General features: G+C 49.0%; 1 protein-coding gene and 1 pseudogene across 2 annotated transcripts in view; both read right to left on the minus strand.

Moving 5' to 3' along the window:
- TECPR2 (tectonin beta-propeller repeat containing 2) overlaps positions 1 to 21,456 on the minus strand; it is a 94,056-nt gene that overhangs the window by 49,865 nt on the left and 22,735 nt on the right. The window contains exons 5-9 of the mRNA XM_082647154.1: positions 17,262 to 17,419; positions 8,360 to 8,672; positions 5,852 to 5,984; positions 2,631 to 2,936; positions 740 to 1,713 (exon numbers count right to left, since the gene is read on the minus strand). Coding sequence (XP_082503280.1) covers positions 740 to 1,713; positions 2,631 to 2,936; positions 5,852 to 5,984; positions 8,360 to 8,672; positions 17,262 to 17,419 — 1,884 coding nt within the window. The remainder of the gene's footprint in view (positions 1 to 739; positions 1,714 to 2,630; positions 2,937 to 5,851; positions 5,985 to 8,359; positions 8,673 to 17,261; positions 17,420 to 21,456) is intronic.
- Positions 9,532 to 9,873, minus strand: LOC309819189 (mitochondrial import inner membrane translocase subunit TIM14-like; annotated as a pseudogene). Its single transcript has one exon. The product of its transcript is annotated as a mitochondrial import inner membrane translocase subunit TIM14-like (transcript).

Here is a 21,456-nt window from a genome sequence, read left to right on the forward strand (position 1 = left end):
AGCCGCCCCAATGTCACACGTCATTAGGACGCAGAGAATCCAGAGGCACATCTGGGGAAAGCACATGTGGTTGCATAAGTTCACACGCACGATCCACACCTCATCCACTTAGCAGAAAGGGTTACAGTACACAGTTAGTTCTGAACCCAAATACATCTACACAATAATTACTTGCTAAGGAAACAAGCACTTTTTAAAAGCCATTTTTTTAAATAAAATGACCAAGAACAGCTAATAATCGTCTTTTAATTGCACAGGCTAGGTAGAACCCGACCCAGGAAACTGGACGCTCGAAACCTGGTTTCTGTACAGCCTGCAGGGGAGCCCTGGCGCCGCTGCTTGGAGGTCAGGGAGACACGGCTCCTCGAGACGCTTGTCTGCGGGGCAGCGCCTTCCCCTCCACAAGTGGACGGGCCTCTCGCCACTGGTTTCTGGGAGCGGCCCCCAGGCCAATCCAGCCATCCTCTGGGATGACTAGCACTAGCTGCCCATGCTGGGCCGGCCCCGCCGGAATCAACAAGGAGAGGCTGCTTTTGTTGGTAAAGTGGGTAACTGAGCAGGGGTGACAGGTCAGCAGGAGTCCAAGCCATTCTAGATCCCTGCGCTGGAAATCCCCCAAAGGCAGACTTCCAAACGCCTCTGGCAAACGGGTTTTACAGTAGGAATATAATTTCTTTGCATAAACAGAAAAATATAATCAGTTCGCCAATGATTTCCCTTAAGAAAGGAGCGCACATACCTCCTCTGACTTCAGCAGCCCGGGCTCGTCTGTGCCCGGCGGGTGCAGGTCCTGCAGGGAGCGGCTCCCTGCCAGCTCTGTCACGCTCGTCTCCGAGGATGAAGAGGGCAGCCCGTGGGCATAGATGTCCTCCTCGTCACTGGACGTCAACGCCTGGTCCCGTGAGGGCTGCTCATGGGCGCTGGCCACCGAGGCAGAGACCCAGCGAGGCCGTCGTCCTCCTGCACTCCCCAAGTCACATTCGGAAGCAGCCATTGCTTTCTGGCCTGTGTCATCGTCAGCAGCAGCGTGCCGGGGACTCGAGCCGAGGTGGCCTGGGGCCCCCAGGTGCCTCCGGAAGCCCTGCTCTTCACTGGGCTCCTCAGCGCTGGTCCCTGGAAGCCACCGCTCAGCACTGGGAGTCCAGCTGAGGCTGGAAGGCACCAGGGGGGAGCCCTGGAGGGGGGCCTCCGGAAAAGTGCTCTGGGGTTCAGCAGGCTCCATGCCCCCCACCTCCTGGGCCTCTGCTGAGCTGCCCCGCTCTCGGCAGGGTGACTGTGTGCTCCTTGGCCCACCGCTCACGGGACAGGGCTCCTCTTCGAGCTCCGCGATGTCATCACTCCCTTCCGCGTCCTCCCTCGGATGCCAGGGTGAACTCAACCCCCCGCTAGGCGGCTGCGTCTCGCCTGCGCCGTCACATAGTGGGATTTCGGTTCTTCCGTCACCTTCCTCATTCAGTGAGTCAGGGGCGGGGAAGGGCGCCTCCAAGACACTGAACGTTTCGGGGTCGCTGTATTCTGGCAGGACACTGCTGGCCTCACCACTGAGACTGCACTCCTGGTCCGGAGACCCTGTGCTGGACTGATCCACGGTGCTGCCCAAACTCGAGGTCGTGGACAGCAAGTCTGTGCTCAAGGACTGGGGGCTATCACCAGGACACTCCCAGCAGGGAGTCGATTCAAGGGAACTGGGGCAGGTAGTCCTGCTTCCACCTTCTGTTTAAAAGAAGAACGTTTAAGATTAGGTATGAATCTAGTAAGACACTAACTAAAAAACAAAATTTGGGCTTAAGATAAAAGCGTTTTAAATGAAGGATATCTAAATGGTGAAGAATAAATCTCTAAAGTACAAATTATCCCAACGCAGGGATGTTTTAAATGGATGCAAATACTGTACACACTGATGGGCTCTGAGGCCTTCAAGAAATGTTAACTAAGAAAAACAAAGGAACAAATGGATCACAGACCAATTTCTTTTAATTATTAAAATGCTAAGGGATCTGGTAACATTTTCCTTCAATATCGCAGTGATCTTTAGCTAGAGAGGCTCAACAGGCACCAAGAAGTGAAAAATTTTTTTAAACTCAGTGTTTAATTCCGTATCTGGGAATTCCCTGGCGGTCCAGTGCTTAGGACTTGGTGCTTCCACTGCCAAGGGCCCAGGTTCAATCCCTGGTTGGGGAACTACGATCCTGCAAGCCATGCAGTGCAGCCTAAAAAAAGAAAAGAAAAGAAAAGAGAAAAAAAAGCCCATATCTGATGACATACCCTACATTAAACATAAATCGATCCATCTAAAGATTTCCATGACCTTCCTTACAGGTTTACAGAATCTCTGGTCTAATAAATGATGTACATGAATAAACAGAAATTTTTACTTAAATATTGAAAAGTATAACACCCAGACCTGTTAAGCAGGGTGGTATGTTACATTATAGTTTAATGCTTTATGTGTGTGTATAATGTATACGTATTTCACAGTAAAACTCCTTCGAGGAGGAAAGACATTCGCTTTCTGTGCTTTCCAGCGAACGGGCAGTGCTCACTCAGCAAGCAGCAGCCTTCCCAGAGAGTTTGGTAAAAGGCCCCACGGGGGCGGAAGGAGGTCGTGTGTGCTCTGCCGTGGATGGTACCTGTCTTCTTCTTCCTCTTCTTCTTTTTCACTTTGAGAGGCTTCACAATGAGCTCTTGGTCGAAGTCCTCCGAGCTGATCACACTGAACCTCTTCGAGGTGAGCTGGCCGCTCCTGCCCAGCTCGGGAGCCGCCTGCGGCCCGGAGCTGCTGTCAGTGGAGTTGAGTGAGCTGCTCCTGCTTCTGGGCTCGCTGGCCACGGAAGAGCCTCTGAGCCTCGTCTCAGAAGGCGTGGCCCCCGGCGGCTTCTCCGCACGCTGCCCATGGACTTGCTCTGGGCATCCTGACGGCTCCAGACCGTCCCGCACTGAGAAAGAAGAGTCAGTTTTACCATGGTTACTGGAGGGAAAGATGGAGTGCTCTTATTAAGGTCTGCCAGCCCTAAATACCAGCCTGCTAAATTCAGAGAAACCAGCGAAACTAAAAGAATTGTACAACAGGTTCCAACACGTGGTTTTTGTTCTCCAGGAAGTTCATGTATCAAAATCAGTCAAATAACTCACAGCAGCTGTCTTCTGTAAATAACTCAAAGTAAGGGACTATCATATGGTAGAGCATTTCTCACTTCAACTCACAAAATAATAGATAAAGGTGAGATGCCTATTCAAAAAGGGCTTGGAAAAAAAATAATAATAAAAAAGAAAAAAGGGCTTAGAGGGAATTCCCCGGTGGTGCGGTGGTTAGGAGTCGGTGCTTTCACTGCTGGGGCCCCCGTGGTGCAGCCAAAACACTACTCCTCCAGGGACCTCTGAAAAACACACATGTACCTATAATAAAAATTCTCAAAGTTCAAGGAGGGAAAGGTCATTTTTCACCAGCGCAAACTCAAAACAGAGGAGTTCATTAAAGGAGTCCACGTGCGAAGAGGAGAGAGAGCAGAGCAGGACTGGCAGTGGGCTGGTGGGCCTGGCGCTCTGTCCCCACCTCCATGGACACGTCCTCCTCTCAACACGACAGTAGGAGGTTCCAGCCACAGGACCCTCAACACAGGACTGGGGGTCCATTTTGATCCATCCAGCCATCCTTCTGTTACCGAGTACCTACCGCATGCCAGATGCGTTCTAGGCATGGAGACACGGCCCTTACCCAGACAGGTGGGCATTCCTGCCTCGACCGGGGGCCACAAGTGGGGACGAGCAGGGCAGGGAAGTGACTTGCAGAAGGTCACACAAGATTACACAGGCAGATCTTGGTCTGGAGCTGCACCGTCCAGTACAGTAGCCAGCAGCCATGTAGCTACTGAAATTCAGATTCATAGACATGAAACAAAACTTAAAATCCAGTTCCTCAGTTGCACTCAGCCCATTTCGAGTACTTGGCAGCCACGTGTGGGCAGTGTAGTTACAGAGCATCTTCACGCCTGCAGGAAGTCTACTGGCCTCGTGGCTCCTGGTCACTTCTCCCCTGTAAGTGGCACTGCCACTTGGTGACACTGTTAAGGCCCCCAGCTCACAGGCTCAAGAGCAGAGCTCTCTCCGTTTCTATGAAAGTTACAACCCTGGAATGATGTTCGCCCCAACCTGCCCTCTGTGACTTAAGAGGTAATTCACTCTCTTCTTGCCATCTCTTGGGAGATTATAAATTCAGGACAGTGACAGCTAGTACTTCATTTTTGTCTTTTTGAGGCTAAATATCTGGCTAAAGTGAGGCTGTTTTTTATATTCTCCCAGCAGCCAAACCTTGTATTCTAAGGTTTAAAAGACAAACGCTATAGCCATGTCCCAGGCAGGCCGCTCCCTCCCGTGCTGGAGGGAGGGAGCCCCACTTCCTGCCCAGGATCTCCGCTGCCTCTCTTGAGGTCACTCAGACATTAGCTGACACTGGTCAGAGTAGAAACACCAAGGATGGCCCTGTGGCCAAGAGACCCGAGGAAAGCAGTGGCGTGCCCACAGCCAGGGCACAGGGCGGGCCCTCCTGACTAACCTGGCGAGGCAGGGGAAACAGCGGCTGAAGCGGAAATCTGGACGGTGACTTGGGGCTTGTCACGTACTACCCCAATCCTCAATTTTCTAATCTGTGAAAGGAGGACACCATTGACTAACACGCTAGGGTCTTCTTCAAACCACGTGCTGTGTTAGGGCCACGAGGTGAGTCACGAGAGCCTTGCAATCAAAAATCTATTCTTGCGTAAGGTAAGTGGTGAGGCAACGACTCTGAAGTCAAGGAGCAGCAGGAAAAGGGCCCCAGGAACGCAGTGAGGAGAGACTGACTCAACTAAGGCGATTGGAAGAAGTTATCAAAAGTGCGGCGATACCGACCGAGTCTTGAATGATAAGGGGGAGGGGTGCACAGGGCAGCACCCGAGGAGGGCAGGCCTCGTCGGGGAGACCCAGGCAGCAGTGTCAGGACAGGCGCACAGCAAGCGAGGAAGGGCCAAGGCCGCTCCAGCCCCAGGGAGGAAGGTGGCCTGGTTAGGGAAAGGCGGGGGCAGGACGCCTGTGCAACTGCCCAGTGAACTTCAGAGGCCCCACGAGGCGCTGGCATCTGTGGGCACTGCCCTCACCTCGGGCATCGGGCCCTCCCGCACGAGGCTGTTCGGAGGACTGGACGAGATCGTGAACGTTAAGTGCTTAGCAGAGTCTGGAAGGTGGTGAGCACAACGCAGTGATGACAAGGCGGGGAGGGGCAGTGGGGCAGGGGCCACACAGCTGTCGTTGCGACCACCAGGAACAAATACATAAAGTACCATGGTCGTGTGCATGCACGACAACACAGAGTAAGGTTCTTTACTCATTAGAATTTGGGCTTAAATATGAATTACCCAAAAAAAGTCAAAAGCACAGAGAATAATCAATACTACAAGGAAGAACTATGTTAAAGGTAAAAAACCGTGTCCCAGGTGACAGACTGAAATGTTCTAAAATCTTACGCATCAATCCCACAGGCTGTCTCAGAGTGTCGGACGGAGATCAGTCAGGTGGGTGCCAAGTTCTCCTTCCTACTCACCCAACCTCCCTGACCTCCAGACCCGCAGAAGCAACTCCACCAAATGTGAGACCCTGGCTGATGTAAGCCTGAAAGCAGGTAACCTTCAAGAAAAGTATCACAAACCGTCTTTTCAGAATCAAAGGAAACCCTCTGAACACCTCGTTTCGAAAAAGCTACAATCATTTAACGAGCAAAAAAATGGTACGTTTTATACATCACAAACGGTAATTACATACATTTTATAACAAATTTTGTAACAAATACATTTTATAACATTTTACAAGAAATACAAACCTATTGATGCTAGTCCTTCAGGCCTGCTTGAAATTCTTATAATGTTCCTGTCTCCCTTTAAGAAAAATATTTCATTTTCTGTGCAGGAAACAGACACGATATCACCTGATCCTTCCAAACCAGCAATTGTGGCCTGTCCAAAAAAAAAAAAAAAAAAAAAAATCACAAAACCAGGCAATAGTAATAGTTCAAATCGTACAAGCATGTGTAGCAATCCAAATAAGTCAGACAACTGCTCTTCGTTGTCATGATTCTGAAACTCAGGGAAATTCAGTCAAAGTCAGGTAATACCTGACGGATGTGTGACTGAGTCACAACCCCTGCCAGTAAATTTATGAGACTGAGCGAGCAGTCTCTCCCCGCCTCTCGGCCACCCTCTGAACCGGTCCCCGCCTTGCTCCCCGCTCTCTGATCGCCCTTTTCTGGCTTCAGGTGCCTCAACTGGCCAGTCCAAACCCCAGCCCTGTTCCTCCACGACGTCACGCGCTCTGCTTGAATTCTTTTCCTGACCCTTGCTCACTGGGAGAGTTCCAACTTGATTCAGAGGCCGCCTCCTTGGGAAGCGTCCCTGACAAGCTCACCCTCCTCAGCAATGCCCAGGACGCTTCAGAGCTCACAGCACTTTACACAAACCCCCACCTGGCACGTCTCTCCTGGGCTGGAATGTGTGCTGGCAGGTCTAGGTCCCCTACCGTGCGGAGTCCTGTGGGAGAGACTAATAGGCATTGCAACCCTTGGTTTTGAATGAATAAGTGAGTGAGGGAGGATTCCCCTAACATCACCTGAAAGCAGACAGCAAACAAAACACAGGACATCCCTGACTTAAAAAAAATTCTTGCTTCTCAGTCAACAGTGCAAATAAGAGACTAGCTCATTATAGAAGAGAAAATGAGTCTCAGTCCTTTGTAAATTCTTAATAATCCTGACAGTAGTTTGAAAGCTTTTAATCATGTTGCCATGTGAAGACTCTCTGCTCATGACCAGGTCCTCTGTCCCCACTTCTCCATCTATAAGATGAAGTTAATTATACCTACTGGGGAAAGCCCTGGGTAAGTGCTCAGAAGAGAGGAACTGAGTACAATTCTACCACATCTTGACCCCGCCAATTAACAAGTGCACATTAAGTTCAAACAGTACCCAGAAAAAGAAGCAAAGCTGTGTTCTCTACACCTGAGGAAGAATACAAAAATGTCTTTCAAAACGTTCCTTAAGAAAAGAAACAAACTCAGGGCTAAAAGGCATCTTGGTGATTCCCTAACCCAACTCACCAGTCCCCTCCCCATGTTCCAGGTAGGGAAACCAAGCCAGGCAGACGAGAGACTCCTGGTTATAGGTAGAACCAGACCAGAATCTCCCAGGAAGAAGAAAAAGGTCAGTTTTTCTTTCTACTAAACCAGTAGTACCAGGCATGGCTGATAACAATCATTAAGAAGCCTTGCAGACGAATTTCATTTTCTGTTCACACAACTAAGAAAACCCTTTGATTTCTACCGTGAAGTGCTGCTTATAAAGAAAAGGGCGTCTGTTAGAGGCCTGCTGACTTCAAGAAGGAAGAACGTGAGCAGGATGGGGGTGGGGGGTGGGGTGAGGAGATGACGTACAAAACAGCAAAAGCTCTGCTCTTAAGAATAAACTGAAACTACACAGCTTTGTTTTTTTTTAATTCCTAATTCCACCTCTGTTGGCAATAACCTCTTACCATCCTGATTTAAACAGAAATTGTTTCCTACCATGATTTAATAATGCTGGGGAAAAAAATAACGCTGGAAAGTTGTCCAAATACATCATTAAGTAAAGTGGGGAAAAAAATGACAAAACAGCGTGGCTCCATTTGGGTAGGAGAAATAAGGGTAAAAGAACAGGGTGGAAAGAAAGCTAGAGAAAGAGCCCCCTGCCCAACTCAGTGTTGCCCTGCGGAGGCCTTGGGGAATGAGTCCCTATCTTACTGTTTCCATCATGTTTGAGTTTTCATTTAATACCCTCACAGTAATTTGGTAGTCAGAAAACACGTGATTCAAAGAAATTATAAAGAACAAGTTTAATTTTGTGCTTAAATAAAACACACACAGGGCTTCCCTGGTGGCGCAGTGGTTGGGAGTCCGCCTGCCGACGCAGGGGACGCAGGTTCGTGCCCCGGTCTGGGAAGATCCCACGTGGCGCGAAGCGGCTAGGCCCGTGAGCCATGGCCGCTGAGCCTGCGCGTCCAGAGCCTGTGCTCCTCAACGGGAGAGGCCACAACAGTGAGAGGCCCGCGTGCCGCAAAAACACACACACACACACACACACTTTCTTAGCAGGGGACAGGACTATGAATATTTAAACCAAATATTTTTTCAAATCTACAAAAACAACCAAGCCTTCATTTGGATTCCTTGACTGGCCCAGTGGAAAAAGCAAAGCATCTGAATCAACACTGTTCCTTCTATCGTCTGAGAAATGAAGCAGAACAGTCCATAAACATTCTCTTGCCTCTAGACACCAAAGACGTGGTACAATCACTTTACTTACCTGGTTGACGGTGTCTAGAAGGTAAATACTATATTCATTCCAACTCAACACCCAGCCTTCTTGAAAGAAACATGAAACAAGCCCCAGGTGTTTCTCGGGTGAGCTGCAACTTCCCCTGTCAGAGGATTCCAGGCGCGGGTAAAGCTCGAAAGGCTTGACTCCTCCAGCAAAGACATCTTTTAAGATAAACGTGGCCTGAACGGTCCCATGGATGTCAGCCTTCCACAGCCGGAGCCCAGGCCGTGATGCGTACAAGGTTAGATCACTTTGCTTACAAAGTCCTGGTATAAAACAAGCACCAAATTTCCCAGTGCTGAAATTACAAGAAAAAAAGGAGGAAAGAAAGAAAGAGAACGGACTGATTTAAAGTGCTAGCTGTCAACTCCCGATATTAACTCTAACAAGAATTTCTGGACTAAGCCAAAACAAGATTGATTCTTTTTCGAACCCTTTTCTACAGTGTATTTTTTGGTTAACTGAACCGCCTGGCCAACACTGAGGCCACAGAGGAGCCAGTCTCTGTCTTGCACTCCCTACAGCATCCTCAGAAGTGTGCACCCCGCTAAGCACACGCAACAGTTACTGCGCACAGTGCTTTTTTTTTAAAATCATGCTGTTATAGTTTTTAATGTATGAAATCTGAAACAATTTAGATTTATCACTGACAAAGTGATAAGTACATACCTAGATCAGTTTCTTAGGTTAAGTTGTGGCTAAATTGACTTTTAAGTTCAAGGTTCTAAGTGACTGGGGGAGTCCTCTGTACCTTGAACAGCCTTCTGTCCCGATGAGATGAGCCCCTACTATAACAACCTGTGCTAATTCCATCATATTTATCACATTGTATTTTAATTATCACTTTATCAGTCTCCCATCAGATTGGGGATTCCTTCAGGGAGAGACTACCTTGTTCACTTTGTCTTGAAATAGGTACCAAATTATTTGACAAATGAGTAATGAACAACACTTCAAATGGCATGCATTTATCCATAATTATTGAGTATTAACCTACAAATATTCTATAATCCGATTTTAAATCCTCCAATTTATACCAAGGCTTTGATTTAGCTTATGCTAATTTTTAAAACGTGTAGCTTTGAGGCGTTTTATTATAAAAGCTGGTACTCATATACATCAATGAGTAAGAACTTAACATTTATCATACATTTACTTCACTTTTTAGCTTGGCCTTCTAGTAAATCTTTAGCCTCATTGATTTTGGCTGCTATATAAGGAGATCCTCCCTCGTCTGGGTGATTTAAAAGCATAATTCATCGATGAGCATCTCTTATGTTTCCCTTACTGGCAGCAGGGCTTACACCTAGTATTAACGATGCTTCCCGTTTTGTCATTTTGGGTTCAAACCCACCTCTGTAATAGCCACCACTAAAGGCAGATTTCGGTAGACTTTGAACAACTTGTTTTACTTGAGGCTCCATATGCTTCATGGCCTGCGAAGCATAACCCCCTGCAAATCCCGCAGCAGCAATGGTCAGTCCAACCGCTACCGCTGTACTGGCCGTGGCTCCCGCTCAGCTCCCCGGCCCCACCTGTAGCACGGCTCATCCCACCCCACCAACTCTATGCCTCTACCCTGCACGCAGTGCTTTATCTCCACTCTCCTTTAACCCTCAACACAGCCCTGTGAGGCAAGTATCGCGACTCCCGTTTCAGAGAAGAGGAAACGGAGGCAGAGGTGCAGACCCAGGACTGATCATCCTCTCCCTGCTCTGAAATTCTGTTCCTTCTAACATCTGACTGCTGTGCTCATCCCAACATGCCAGTGAATGAGCTTTATGTCTAGAATTGGGGCAGCACTTTCAGAATTTCTCTTAAACCCATCACAGGGACCAATCTCCATTCTGATCCTCCGGCTTGGGGTTTTTTTCCTTCTATTTTTAGTATCATGAAATATCTAACACAAACAAAAGAATATATATGCTTTGAAGCCTAATAATGAAATATACACCCAGGAACCTATCCCTCAACTTTGGAAATAAATCGGTAGTCACATCGCTGATGCTCTCTGGCTCCAAGAGTCCCTGCCCACTCCGTTCTCATGTGTGAGCCCTGAATTTTGTGTTCATTATTCCCTTGCGATTATCGATAGTTTAACCACATACCTACGTACTCCTAAACACCACATAATTTAGTATTGTTTGCCTTCCATTTGTATAAAAATAATAGTACGGGGCTTCCCTGGTGGCGCAGTGGTTGGGAGTCCACCTGCCGATGCAGGGGACGCGGGTTTATGCCCCGGTCCGGGAAGATCCCGCATGCCGCGGAGCGGCTGGGCCCGTGAGCCATGGCCACTGAGCCTGCGCGTCCGAAGCCTGTGCTCCGCAATGGGAGAGGCCACGACAGTGAGAGGCCCACGTACCAAAAAAAAAAAAAAAAAAAAAATAGTATGATGCTATTTGTATCCTTTTGCAACTTGCTTTTAACTTAACATAATATTTCTAAGATTTATCCTTGTTGATAAAAAAAAAAAGCTGTAGCTTATTCATTTCCACTGCTATAAAGTGTTCCACAATTTATTCTCCCTCTTGTTGAAGGGCATTTGAATTATTTCCACTTCTTCGTTTTGAATAGTGCTCATTATGAACATTTCTGCAAATAACCTCCTAGTATTCAGGTCTAAGAGTTTGTCAAGGATACTTCAGAAGTGGAACTGTTGGATTGCTGGGTAACTGCTGGGCTGCTGAGTAAAAGCAGATTCAAGTTTGGAAGACAACTTCAAACTTTTTCCAATGTGTTTACACCAGCCTATACTCTCATCAGCAATCTATGAGTTCTCATTGCTCCACATCTTTGCCAAATCTCAGACGTCCACCAGAATTCAAATATTAAGAGTTTCAGTTTGGGGGCTTCCCTGGCGGCGCAATGGTTAAGAATCCGCCTGCCAATGCAGGGGACATGGGTTCGAGCCCTGGCCCAGGAAGACCCCACACACCGTGGAGCAACTAAGCCCATGCGCCACAACTACTGAGCCTGCACTCTAGAGCCCGTGAGCCACAACTACTGAGCCTGTGTGCCACAACTACTGAGCTCGTGTGCCACAACTACTGAGCCCGTGTGCCACAACTACTGAGCCTGTGCTCTAGAGCCTGTGCTCTGCAACAAGAGAAGCCACAACAATGAGAAGCCCGCGCACCGCAACGAAGAGTAGCCCCCGCTCACCACAACTAGAGAAAGCCCACACAGCAACGAAGACCCAATGCAGCCAAAAATAAATAAATTAATTAATTGATTTAAAGAAGAGTTTCAGGTTAACCCTAAGTCCTGCTGATTCTCTCTCCGAAGTATTTCTCTGATTTTGAATGGTAGAAAGAGGACTGGCTTTAGGTCGACACCTGGGCTCAATTTCCAGCCCTGACATTTAATAGCTACGTGGTATGGATCTCAGTTTCCTCGTCTATAAACCAGGGATAATAATTCCCATCTCAAAGGCTGATGTGAGGATTGAATGACAATCTATGAAGACAAAAGAAAGCAATGCTTGTGACACCGTAAGTCCCCACAAACGCTCAACTGCCTCTAATTCCACCCCTGTTACCATCGTGTGCTCCTGTGGGTGCTGGGCCCTCTCCTCACCCTCACTGCACACACAGCACACCCGACCCCCAGGGAGGCATCCACAGGGCCCATCTCACAAAGGCACGCAGATAAAGTTATCTGGGTGTTTCTCTGCACTTCAGCATCTCACTACACCCCTTTGGCACCTCAGTAACTAAATCCTTCCAGACAGGGTCTAAGGAGGACACCAAATATCGAATTCAGCTTTGAACTGAAAACTGTTAGACTAACCAAGAATCAAGATCGTTACTAACCTAACACTGTAGATCGTTCATGGACAGCTCCATAATCAGCATCATGTTCTGATGATTTTCTTTAGTGATCTGTTCTGCAAAGCTTCTCTAAATAGAGACACCCAAAGAACTCTGGCACGGTAGCCTATAACCTCTTCCTCCTGCCTTTCCTATCAAATCAATTTCTATTTGGTGATCCAATTTTCAAATCTATATTTCTCCTACTAATAAAGTCCTCTTAAAAATCTCTTATCGGACTTCCCTGGTGGCTCAGTGGTTAAGAATCCGCCTGCTGGACTTCCCTGATGGCGCAGTGGTAAAGAATCCACCTGCCAACACAGGGGACACGGGTTCGAGCTCCAGTCCGGGAAGATCCCACATGCCGCGGAGCAAATAAACCCGTGCACCACAACTACTGAGCCTGCGTTCTAGAGCCTGTGAGCCACAGCTACTGAAGCCCGCGCGCCTAGAGCCCACGCTCTGCAACAAGAGAAGCCACTGCAATGAGAAGCCCGCGCACTGCAACAAAGAGTAGCCCCCGCTCGCCGCAACTAGAGAAAGCATGCGTGCAGCAATGAAGACCCAACACAGCCAAAAATAAATAAATAAATAAATAAATTTATTTATTTTTTAAAAGCTCCTGTCACTTCACCTTAGGTGACTAAAGCGTTCATTTTAACAAACATTTAGTGAGCTCCTGAACCATGTAAGAGACTCTGCGCTGCAGGCAACGTGAAAGATGCATAAGAGGAAGGTCTTGACCCTGTCTCAGAACGCCCTGCAGCAGACGGGCGTCTGCGAGGTGCCATCTCTGAGGCTCAGAGGGCTGCTCGAGGACTACAGACAAGGGGGACACGTTCTGACCTGGGCATCAAAGGCTACACCTCGGTTACTGAGTGGACAATGACCAGACTGAGAAAGGGGAACGGGCACTCCAGGGAAGGGCAGGCTGAGCGGGGGCCTGGCGTGGGGCTGCCTCTGAGGCGCTGTGGAAATGTGTCGGGAGCGGGTTGGGAGAAGGCAGTTAAGTTGGGGATAACTAGCTGCAGCCGGATGCAAACCGTCCTCTACCCCAGACTCGGCCACCACCTGCCTGCAGGGCGATTCTGCAGCACTTGCTGATGTCAGTCTGAATCAGACACAACAACTCCAACTTCTAAGGTCTAAGCACTGCAGGATTCTAAAATCATAAACACATTAACTTAGTTTCTTAATTTTGGTGGAGCTGATTTCTAGGAAGACCATTGATGACTTTACAAGACACCTTAATTCCATTTATGAGCCACATTAATATGAAAGAAGTGTTGCCGGTGATCAAATTCTAACCAGCAAATGGTGATTTCTAACTTATGTATAATAATGCTGAGCACAGACAGAGAGCCTGAAACGGGAGAACGAGTCAAAGCCGGGACAATCGTCTCCACAGCCGAATGCCCAAAGGCCACCAGACGGGCACGAGGTGGCTCTGGCGGGGGCGCAGGCTCCACACCCCACACCCGGCCTGGACTGCAACACGCAGGCGCTGCCGACCCAGGACAGTCCTCCTGACTGGACTGCAGGACACAGCGATAGGCACAGGGAGGGCGCCAGCATACACACAGAGGAGAACCGAGACGGAACACACGTCAGGGGATGGCTGGGGACTTTGAGATTTTTCTAGGAGAAACATACACGCTGTTCTGTCAACCTGAGGAGGTTCGCAGACTGGGTCAGGAGAGGACAACCTTGTCTTCCGGCACTCCCTGCGCCTGTCCCCGAGCCCGGCTTCCCCGCTGGCCCACAGCAGCCGCCCAACATGCCGCCACACGCTCCATCCAATGTCTCGCCAGCCCGCATGGTCCCCTCCAGGCACCCGCTAGTTCTGCGTTCCCATCTACACAGAAAGAGTCCTGCCTACACTCACTGCCCACTCCCCCTCCCTCAGCCCTTCCAATGCCATGGCCTGTGCCCCACGAGGGTGGGCACGCGCGGCCGCCACGTTGCCAGAGACAAAGGCCCGGCTCAGCCCACCTCTCGGGGCCGATCAGCGGCTCCGACACGGCTCTCTCTGACACGGAAGCAATGGAGTGCCCCAGAATGCGAGGCCTCCCCGTTCCCTAGTGACACTCACTCCCCAGGTGAGCTCCTCCGTCCCAGAGCTTTGAACACTGTCTATCGGCTAACGGGCCCCCCCCCCGCATGCACAGCTGCGGCCCCACCTGCTTCCTGAGATCAGCCGCGGCTCCTCCGCCAGCCTCCTCGACACCAGTAGCCGGCAGCCCCGCCTAGCCAAGTGGTCAAGCCACCATCTCCAAGGGATCATCTCTCTCACACCCCGGAGTCAACACACCCGTTGGCTCTGCCTTCAAAGCGCCCCCACCACCCCGGCCTGGCGTGAGGCCCTGCTCTCACCTGAATCGCCCGGGAGCCCCCGCCAGCCTCCCTGAGCAGCTGCCCTCACCCCCCTCACACAGCAGCAGGACTGACTCCCCGGGTCAAGGCCGCTCATGACTCTTGATGGCAGTGGCGTAAAGCAGCCCCTGAGCAGGGCCCACAGGATGGGCCGCCCCCAGCGCCCCTGCTCCCAGCGCCTGGTCTGTGCTCCTAGACCCTCCGTATAGGCAGGGCTTCTGCCGCCCCTCCCATCCTCCCTCAGGAATCTGCTCAGGCTCCACCCACCGGCCTGCCCTAAACACACACCCGCTAAGGCAGGCATCCTCGCTAGCTCCATACCCATTCGTTACTACTGAACATTCTAGAACACAGTTAATGTCTGTCTCCCTCACAGGACATGAGCTCCTTAAGATCAGAGCTCTTGTCCCCCTTGTTCACAGCTGTCTCCCCAGACTGAGAAGGGCGCCTGGCACACAGCAGAGACTTAGTAAGGATTTTCCAATGTTGAATGAATAAACACTCTCCCTGGGTGACCTCATCCAAGGCTAGGGGTCTCAATGTCACCTGCATCTGATGACCTCATTTTCATTTCTGGCCAAAACCCCTTCCCTGAATTTCCAACCTGTGTATGTTACGCTGGACTGTGATTCCTGCTTAGTTACCTAACAGGCATCTCAGATGCAACAGCCCCAAGACAGAATTCCTGAAGCCTAGACCTTAACCCTGGTCTTCCCATCTCAGTTAAATGGCTTCACCATCTGTCTAGTTGCTTTAGCCAAGGGCACGGAAACCCTTTCTTATTGTTCCTTTCTCTCCGTTTTCCCCTACATCCGATTCACCCCATTACCCTCCATCCCCCTCCCCTCTCCTCTCCATGCCGGGTACCCAGGCGAGGTCTCCGTGCTACTCCTGGGCTCCTGCAGCAGCCTTCTCACTGTTCCCTGCCTGACCGTCTCCAAGTCTCCAGGCAGATCCAGGGTAGCCCAGATAGTCCTTCTCCTGCCTGAAGCCCCCCACTGGCTTTCCGTCTCACCTAGAATAACGCGGTTGACAGCATCTCTCGCCTCACGCAGGCTCAGGCCCTCCTTTTCAGCACCCGGCCCACTGGTCTGCAGCCACCCCAGCCCCCTCCTGGCTCCTCAAACATTCTAGGCCCTGGCCCGATCCAGGGCCTTGGCATCTGCTGTCCCCTGAGACCAGAACGCTCTTCCCATGCTTTAGGCTTCAGCCCACAGATCTCTTACCCAGAGGCCTTTCCTGACCATTCTAAGAGAGGCCCTGCCCCCAGCTGACACCTCACCCTGATGTTGCCTCTATAGCACTGACCGCAGCCTAGACCTTTATCTTACTTGAGGGCAGAGGCCCGTCCCCTGGCTCACCGCTGTCCCACCGTGTGCCACCCAGAGGGACACTGTTGCATGGGGCACCACTTCCAGGAGGCAGACATGGCCGACGTCCTTTTCTAACCACAGCCTAACACAGCACACGACAGACACAAGCCTTCAGGACACAGAGGTTAAAAATGTTTCCGTTCATTCTGTCATCCCTCACTTCTCCAATACAGCTCCCTAGGAGAAACAGGACCCGTTTATCTGTTTCTATATCCTGAAACAGTGCCTGGCAAGAGTGTGCTTCTAACGCAAGCTGCCGAAAGACTTGGCTACACAACGCACCAGGAGAGGTTCATGCCAAGGTGCTCAGGTTTCACACGGGAGGTTACAAGGCCAGGTTTGAAGAGAAAGACTGTTGGGTATACGATCCCCGTGGAGGTAACTGGTTTTTAAATCTCTCTTTTTACACCCCACCTTCCTTCCAAAAAGACACAAGGCAGTAAGACACTGACAGACAAGCCAGGACGAGACGTCAAGCAGAAGAGTGGGACCCTGGCAGAGGGAAAGTCACGACCAAGCTCTGCACACCACTAAGCCCAAGCTACAGATCCTGCTGAGCGTTCCAGGGGCCGACAGGGAGATTACTGTTACAGAGACACCAGATTGTTGGTGGAATTAGGGGGGTATTCAGCGTGGAAAGTAGAAGCCAAAGGGGAAGCGCGAGTGTCTTTTAATAGCCATGGACCGCCGCGCAGAAAAAGAATAAACTTGCAGTGTGCTGCTGCAAAGCCCGGGACACAGCACAACAGACGCTGAGAGGACCGGAGGCTGGCACCCCCAGCACCACCAGCTGGCCCTCACTGACGCCCGCCCACCTCCTGCCCACTCTCCAGCACCACGCCACCCAGGCCCCCGCGTGCCCCCGGCCCACATGCCGTCCTGCCCCTCCGCCTCTCCCCCGGGCAGGCTGGGACTGGACCGACCCTGCTCGCCGCTGTTCGTCCAGGGAGCAGGTCAAGGGAGGGGCCCTCTCCCGGCCAGGAGCCCTGACCCCTTCCAGACCCGCCCCCTCCCTCAGGATGCCTCCCGGCCCCAGGCTGGGCTACAGCCCATGTGAACTCTTCCCGCGCCCCCTGCTCAGCTCCACAGCAGGTGACACAACTGGTAGCACCTCCCCTGCCGAGGTCACTCCATTTTCACGATGGCGCGGCACGCGGAGGGAGTGAGGGGCGAGCTCCCACCCGACCCTGAGCCTGACCCCTGACCTCCTACCCGGGCTGTGGAGGAGGGGGCCCGCAGGGAGCAGACTGCAGCAGCCACATGTGGCGGGCAGGCTGGGGACCTGCCTGGAGCCGCGTCACCACGAGCCTCGATACCAGCGATGCTCACCTTTTCCTTGGCTGTGTTCCGATTTGCTTGACAGACTTCTCCTCGGTGTAGAAAAGCAGACTTCTCTGTAAAGTCGAGACCAGCAGCACCTTCTGGCTGTAGTCCAGTTGCACGATGGAAGCCGGCTCCTCCAGTACCAGGTGGGAGTGACAGATGCCCTGCGGAGAGACGCCAGGTGAGGCTCACAGGTGAGGCACACGGCGCAGCAGGCTACAGTGACCCCACGTCAGTCTGAGAGGACTGGCCCGTGTCCCTCCTGTGCCTGACATTGACTTTGGTCAATGTCTACCTTAAAACGAATGCTTTAATTCTCACTGGATTCAATGTCAACCCACTGCAATGAAATTATTTGCAAAAGTCCTCACTAATGAGAAAACAGTCAGGGTTACCATCTATGTCAGGCTACATCAAGTTGGCCAAGAAACATTTACAAATTCTGTATAATTTTTTAAAAATGTTCTCAGTACACGGTTCAAAGAAGAATCCATAAAGATTAAGCAGAAATATGTTGCACCATGTGTATTATTAATTCCAACAGAACACAGTGGGGCTTTCTATAATATTACTGTGACAACGGTCAAAGTCCATATCGCACTCCTCCTCCACAAAGGGTTCAAAGCAATCGTGGGGACATTATATCCTTGCCTACTGAAAGGGTCAGAAGAAACAGGTTAGAAAGAAATTAAAATGGTATTAAGTATATTGAAGAACAAAGTAAAGTTCTAGAAGGCATTTTACTGCTAACACAAACTATATTTCTTGGTGTCAAATATCTGCTGCTATAAGCCCTCTTCTCCTGAACCTGTTTCTTTAATTGTTTAGAAATACTGATGCAATGTCATAGACCTTTGCAGGGAAAGAGGGAGCAGCAATCAGATCCACTGGCAAGATGTACATACAGTAAAATTCACTCTTTTTCGATATACAATTCTATGCATTTTGACCAATGCATTCAGTTATGTAACCACCAGCACAATCAAGACGGAAATCCCCACTACCCCACAAACATCAAGGACATCAAGCCAGATTTCCCTCCCACCTTTGCAGTTATGCAGGCTGTAGCTTTTCAATTTTTCACTTAGCTTGTAATGGAATTAAATTTATTGTACCGTATTGTGCAAAAACACACGTCTTTTTTGCAAATCTCATGAAATACCTGTGTCTCCAAAAAACAATGATCAGAACCTCAATAAAGCTGGGAAAAGAATGATCAGCACGCTAAGGATAGTGCTTTCTGCATGTGATTTTTCTCTCCATTTCCTGACATCATGCATGAGCAGTGTCCCCTCTGTGCAACTCAGGCTGGGGGAGTGACAGCAGGAAAGTACAAATATGGGGACCCTTAAAACCTTAACAAAATGTTTCCCTGGAGAGTAGCAGTTCTCAAAGTGTGGTCCGCAGTCCCTGAGGGTCCCCAGGCGAGGTCAAAACCATTTTCATTATAATACTAGGTTTTATCTGCCTTTTCCACCAAGCTGTGGTTTGTACTGATGGTTGGTAGAGCTACTGAAAGCTCAAACGGGCCCAAGATGAGCAGGGCACCAAAATCCGGTAGCTGCCACGGTGCCCTTAGCCACTGTGCACTTGCAGCAAAAACATGAATTTCACTTCAGAAGGTCTTTGACGCAGGAAAATGATAATTCCATCTCATCTTGACTCTTGTGTACGCCTATCTTTGTATTCTGTGTGACAAAACAGGGCACGCACGCAGCCCTCCTGCTGATGCTGAAGCACTTCGGTTCTCAAGGAGGAAGCACTTGTGCGGTCGTATGAGCTGTGAGCTCAACCAGCTGCTTTTTTTCACAAAATACATTTTTACTTGAAATACTATAATTATTCAAACTTGGGTATTTGGCAGGCATTTTCTCAGAAAGAACAAAGTAAGCCTGTCAATTCAGGGAAAATAAGTGACAGTATTTGTTGCTGATAACAAAATGCAAGTTTACAAGTGAAGATTAGAATTTGAAAACTTGTATCCACCCTTGTGAACCTGACAGATTCCCAACAGCTAAAGACTTTTCTCATCAGAATGATGGCGATATTAACAAAGGTGCTTTCTTTGATATTATATAATTAAATGTTTCAACATTTGGAAGATGTGCATCACTCAGTAGGTCAGTATTTTCCAAGTGATCAATGCAAGATGTTACAAAATCACACGTGGGTCAAGGAGCCATTCTAAGTGCAAGACAGACCAATAGATTTCACTGTAACAGAGCAAGAAAAATTTATCTATATGCTTTCAGATTCCACGTTGTAACCAACCTTTAAAGAAACTACCATTAGTCAATTTGGGGATGTGGTTAAAGAATGTCCACAATTCTCTGGAAGGGCTATTAAAATACTCCTCCTGTTTCCCACTACATGTCTGTGTGAGGCCAGATTTTCTTTACATACTCTAACCAAAACAATGTATTGTGACAGACTAAATGCAGAATCCAGCTGTCTTCTATTAAGGCAGACATTAAAGAGATTTGCAAAAATGTAAACCCATGCTACTCTTGCAAACAGCAGTAGAAGTTTTGTTTTGCTTTGTTTTGTTTTTTTCAGCCGCGCCGTACGGCTTGTGGGATCTTAGTTCCCCAACGAGGGACTGAACCCAGGCCCTCGGTAGTAAGAGTGCTGAGTCCTAACCACTGGACCACCAGGGAATTCTCAGCAGTAGTTTTGAAAATAGTTATTTTCACAAAAGTATGTTATTTATGTTAACATATAATAAGTTCATTGTTTCAAAATAAAATTAATAAAAATTTTTTAATTTCTCAGTTTTAACTTCTAACATAGTACACTCAGTAGATATAAAACCCATACAAACAAAGCCTCTTTGGAATCCTCTTTTTAAGAGTGTAAAGTGTAAAGGGGTCTTGGGACCAAAATGTTTGAGAACTACTGCTAGAGAATATTTGTAGAAGACAGGTCAGTCTTGGATCAGAGGGACTAAAAGTCATCCAGCTAGTAACTGCTGAATTCCTAGACGCACTAGGAATGATGGCTACAAATAAGAAAACGAAAGGACCGTGCCCCCAAGGGGTTCATTCTAACTGAGCAGAGGTATGACAAGACAAAGCACAGGCAGGCAGAAAGCCACATGCGCGATGGGAGCACACCCTAGGTTTGAAGTTGAGCTCTGCCAGGCATCAGCTCATGACTGGATCCCCTGGAGCCTGGGTTCCTTCTCTACTGACTGAAGATCAGCACACACAGCTTAGGGCTCTGTCGTGAGGCTTAAATAAAAGGACAAATACGAGGGTGGGGCTAGGTTCCCTGCTGCCACCAACCCTCCTCCTTTCCCACCACTCTATCCCACACAACCAGAGCTTGGCTGGGGGTGAGCTCACCACCCACTGGAAGCACTGACCTCTGTCCACAGTGTGGACAAAGAATGCTGCCCGCCATACAGACGAACAAAGGATGTTGCAGCTATCAGCCACTGCAGCCTCCCCCAACAGTGCAGCTGAAGGGGTTCAAAACGGAAAAGAACAGGATACTTACTGGCCCTAGACAGTTAAGGTGTATATCAAAGGAATGATTTCAATGAGCCCAGACTCTGGTATCTTCCCATACATAGAAAAGCGCTAAAGTCATTAACTTGAGATGTTTGTTTTTTCTTTAATTAGCAGAAATCTTGATGTTCAACTACCTGGTTTGTGCAAAACTCCTATATATCCTGGCTCTTCCCTTATCTCTTTGGAGCAGTCCCTCAGAGTCATGTGAGAGACTGTCTATCGGGCTTAAGTCCTCAGTAAGTCCGCGGAATAAAAATTCTCGACTTTTAGGTTGTGCTTTTTTTTTTTTTTTTCAGTCGACAATAGTCATGACTGTAAACGCTTCACATCCTCCTACAAACTCTCCAAGGAAATACGTTCGATAGTGGCTACTTTTCTAATTGGTAGCAATAGAAAACAGGAGAATAAAAAAAGTGTATGTTCCAGAAGAAACAAAGGCCAATTCTTCAGATACAGAAGTAGAAGCTTATAAAGCATTAGAAAAGCCCTTGAAAGAAAATGTTACAAACAACAGTTGAGATTAGAAAGGGACAATGCGGAGTTCCTGGTGCCCTAGAGGTTAGGATTCCACACTTTCACTGCTGTGGCCTGGGTTCAGTCCCTGGTTGGGAAACTGAGATCCCACAAGCCAACCGGCACAGCAGACAAAAAATAAATAAATAAATAAATAAATAAATAAAAAAAAATTT

This window comes from Grampus griseus (assembly GCF_964374135.1).
Source record: "Grampus griseus genome assembly, chromosome: 2".
In the NCBI taxonomy this organism is placed as follows: domain Eukaryota; kingdom Metazoa; phylum Chordata; class Mammalia; order Artiodactyla; family Delphinidae; genus Grampus; species Grampus griseus.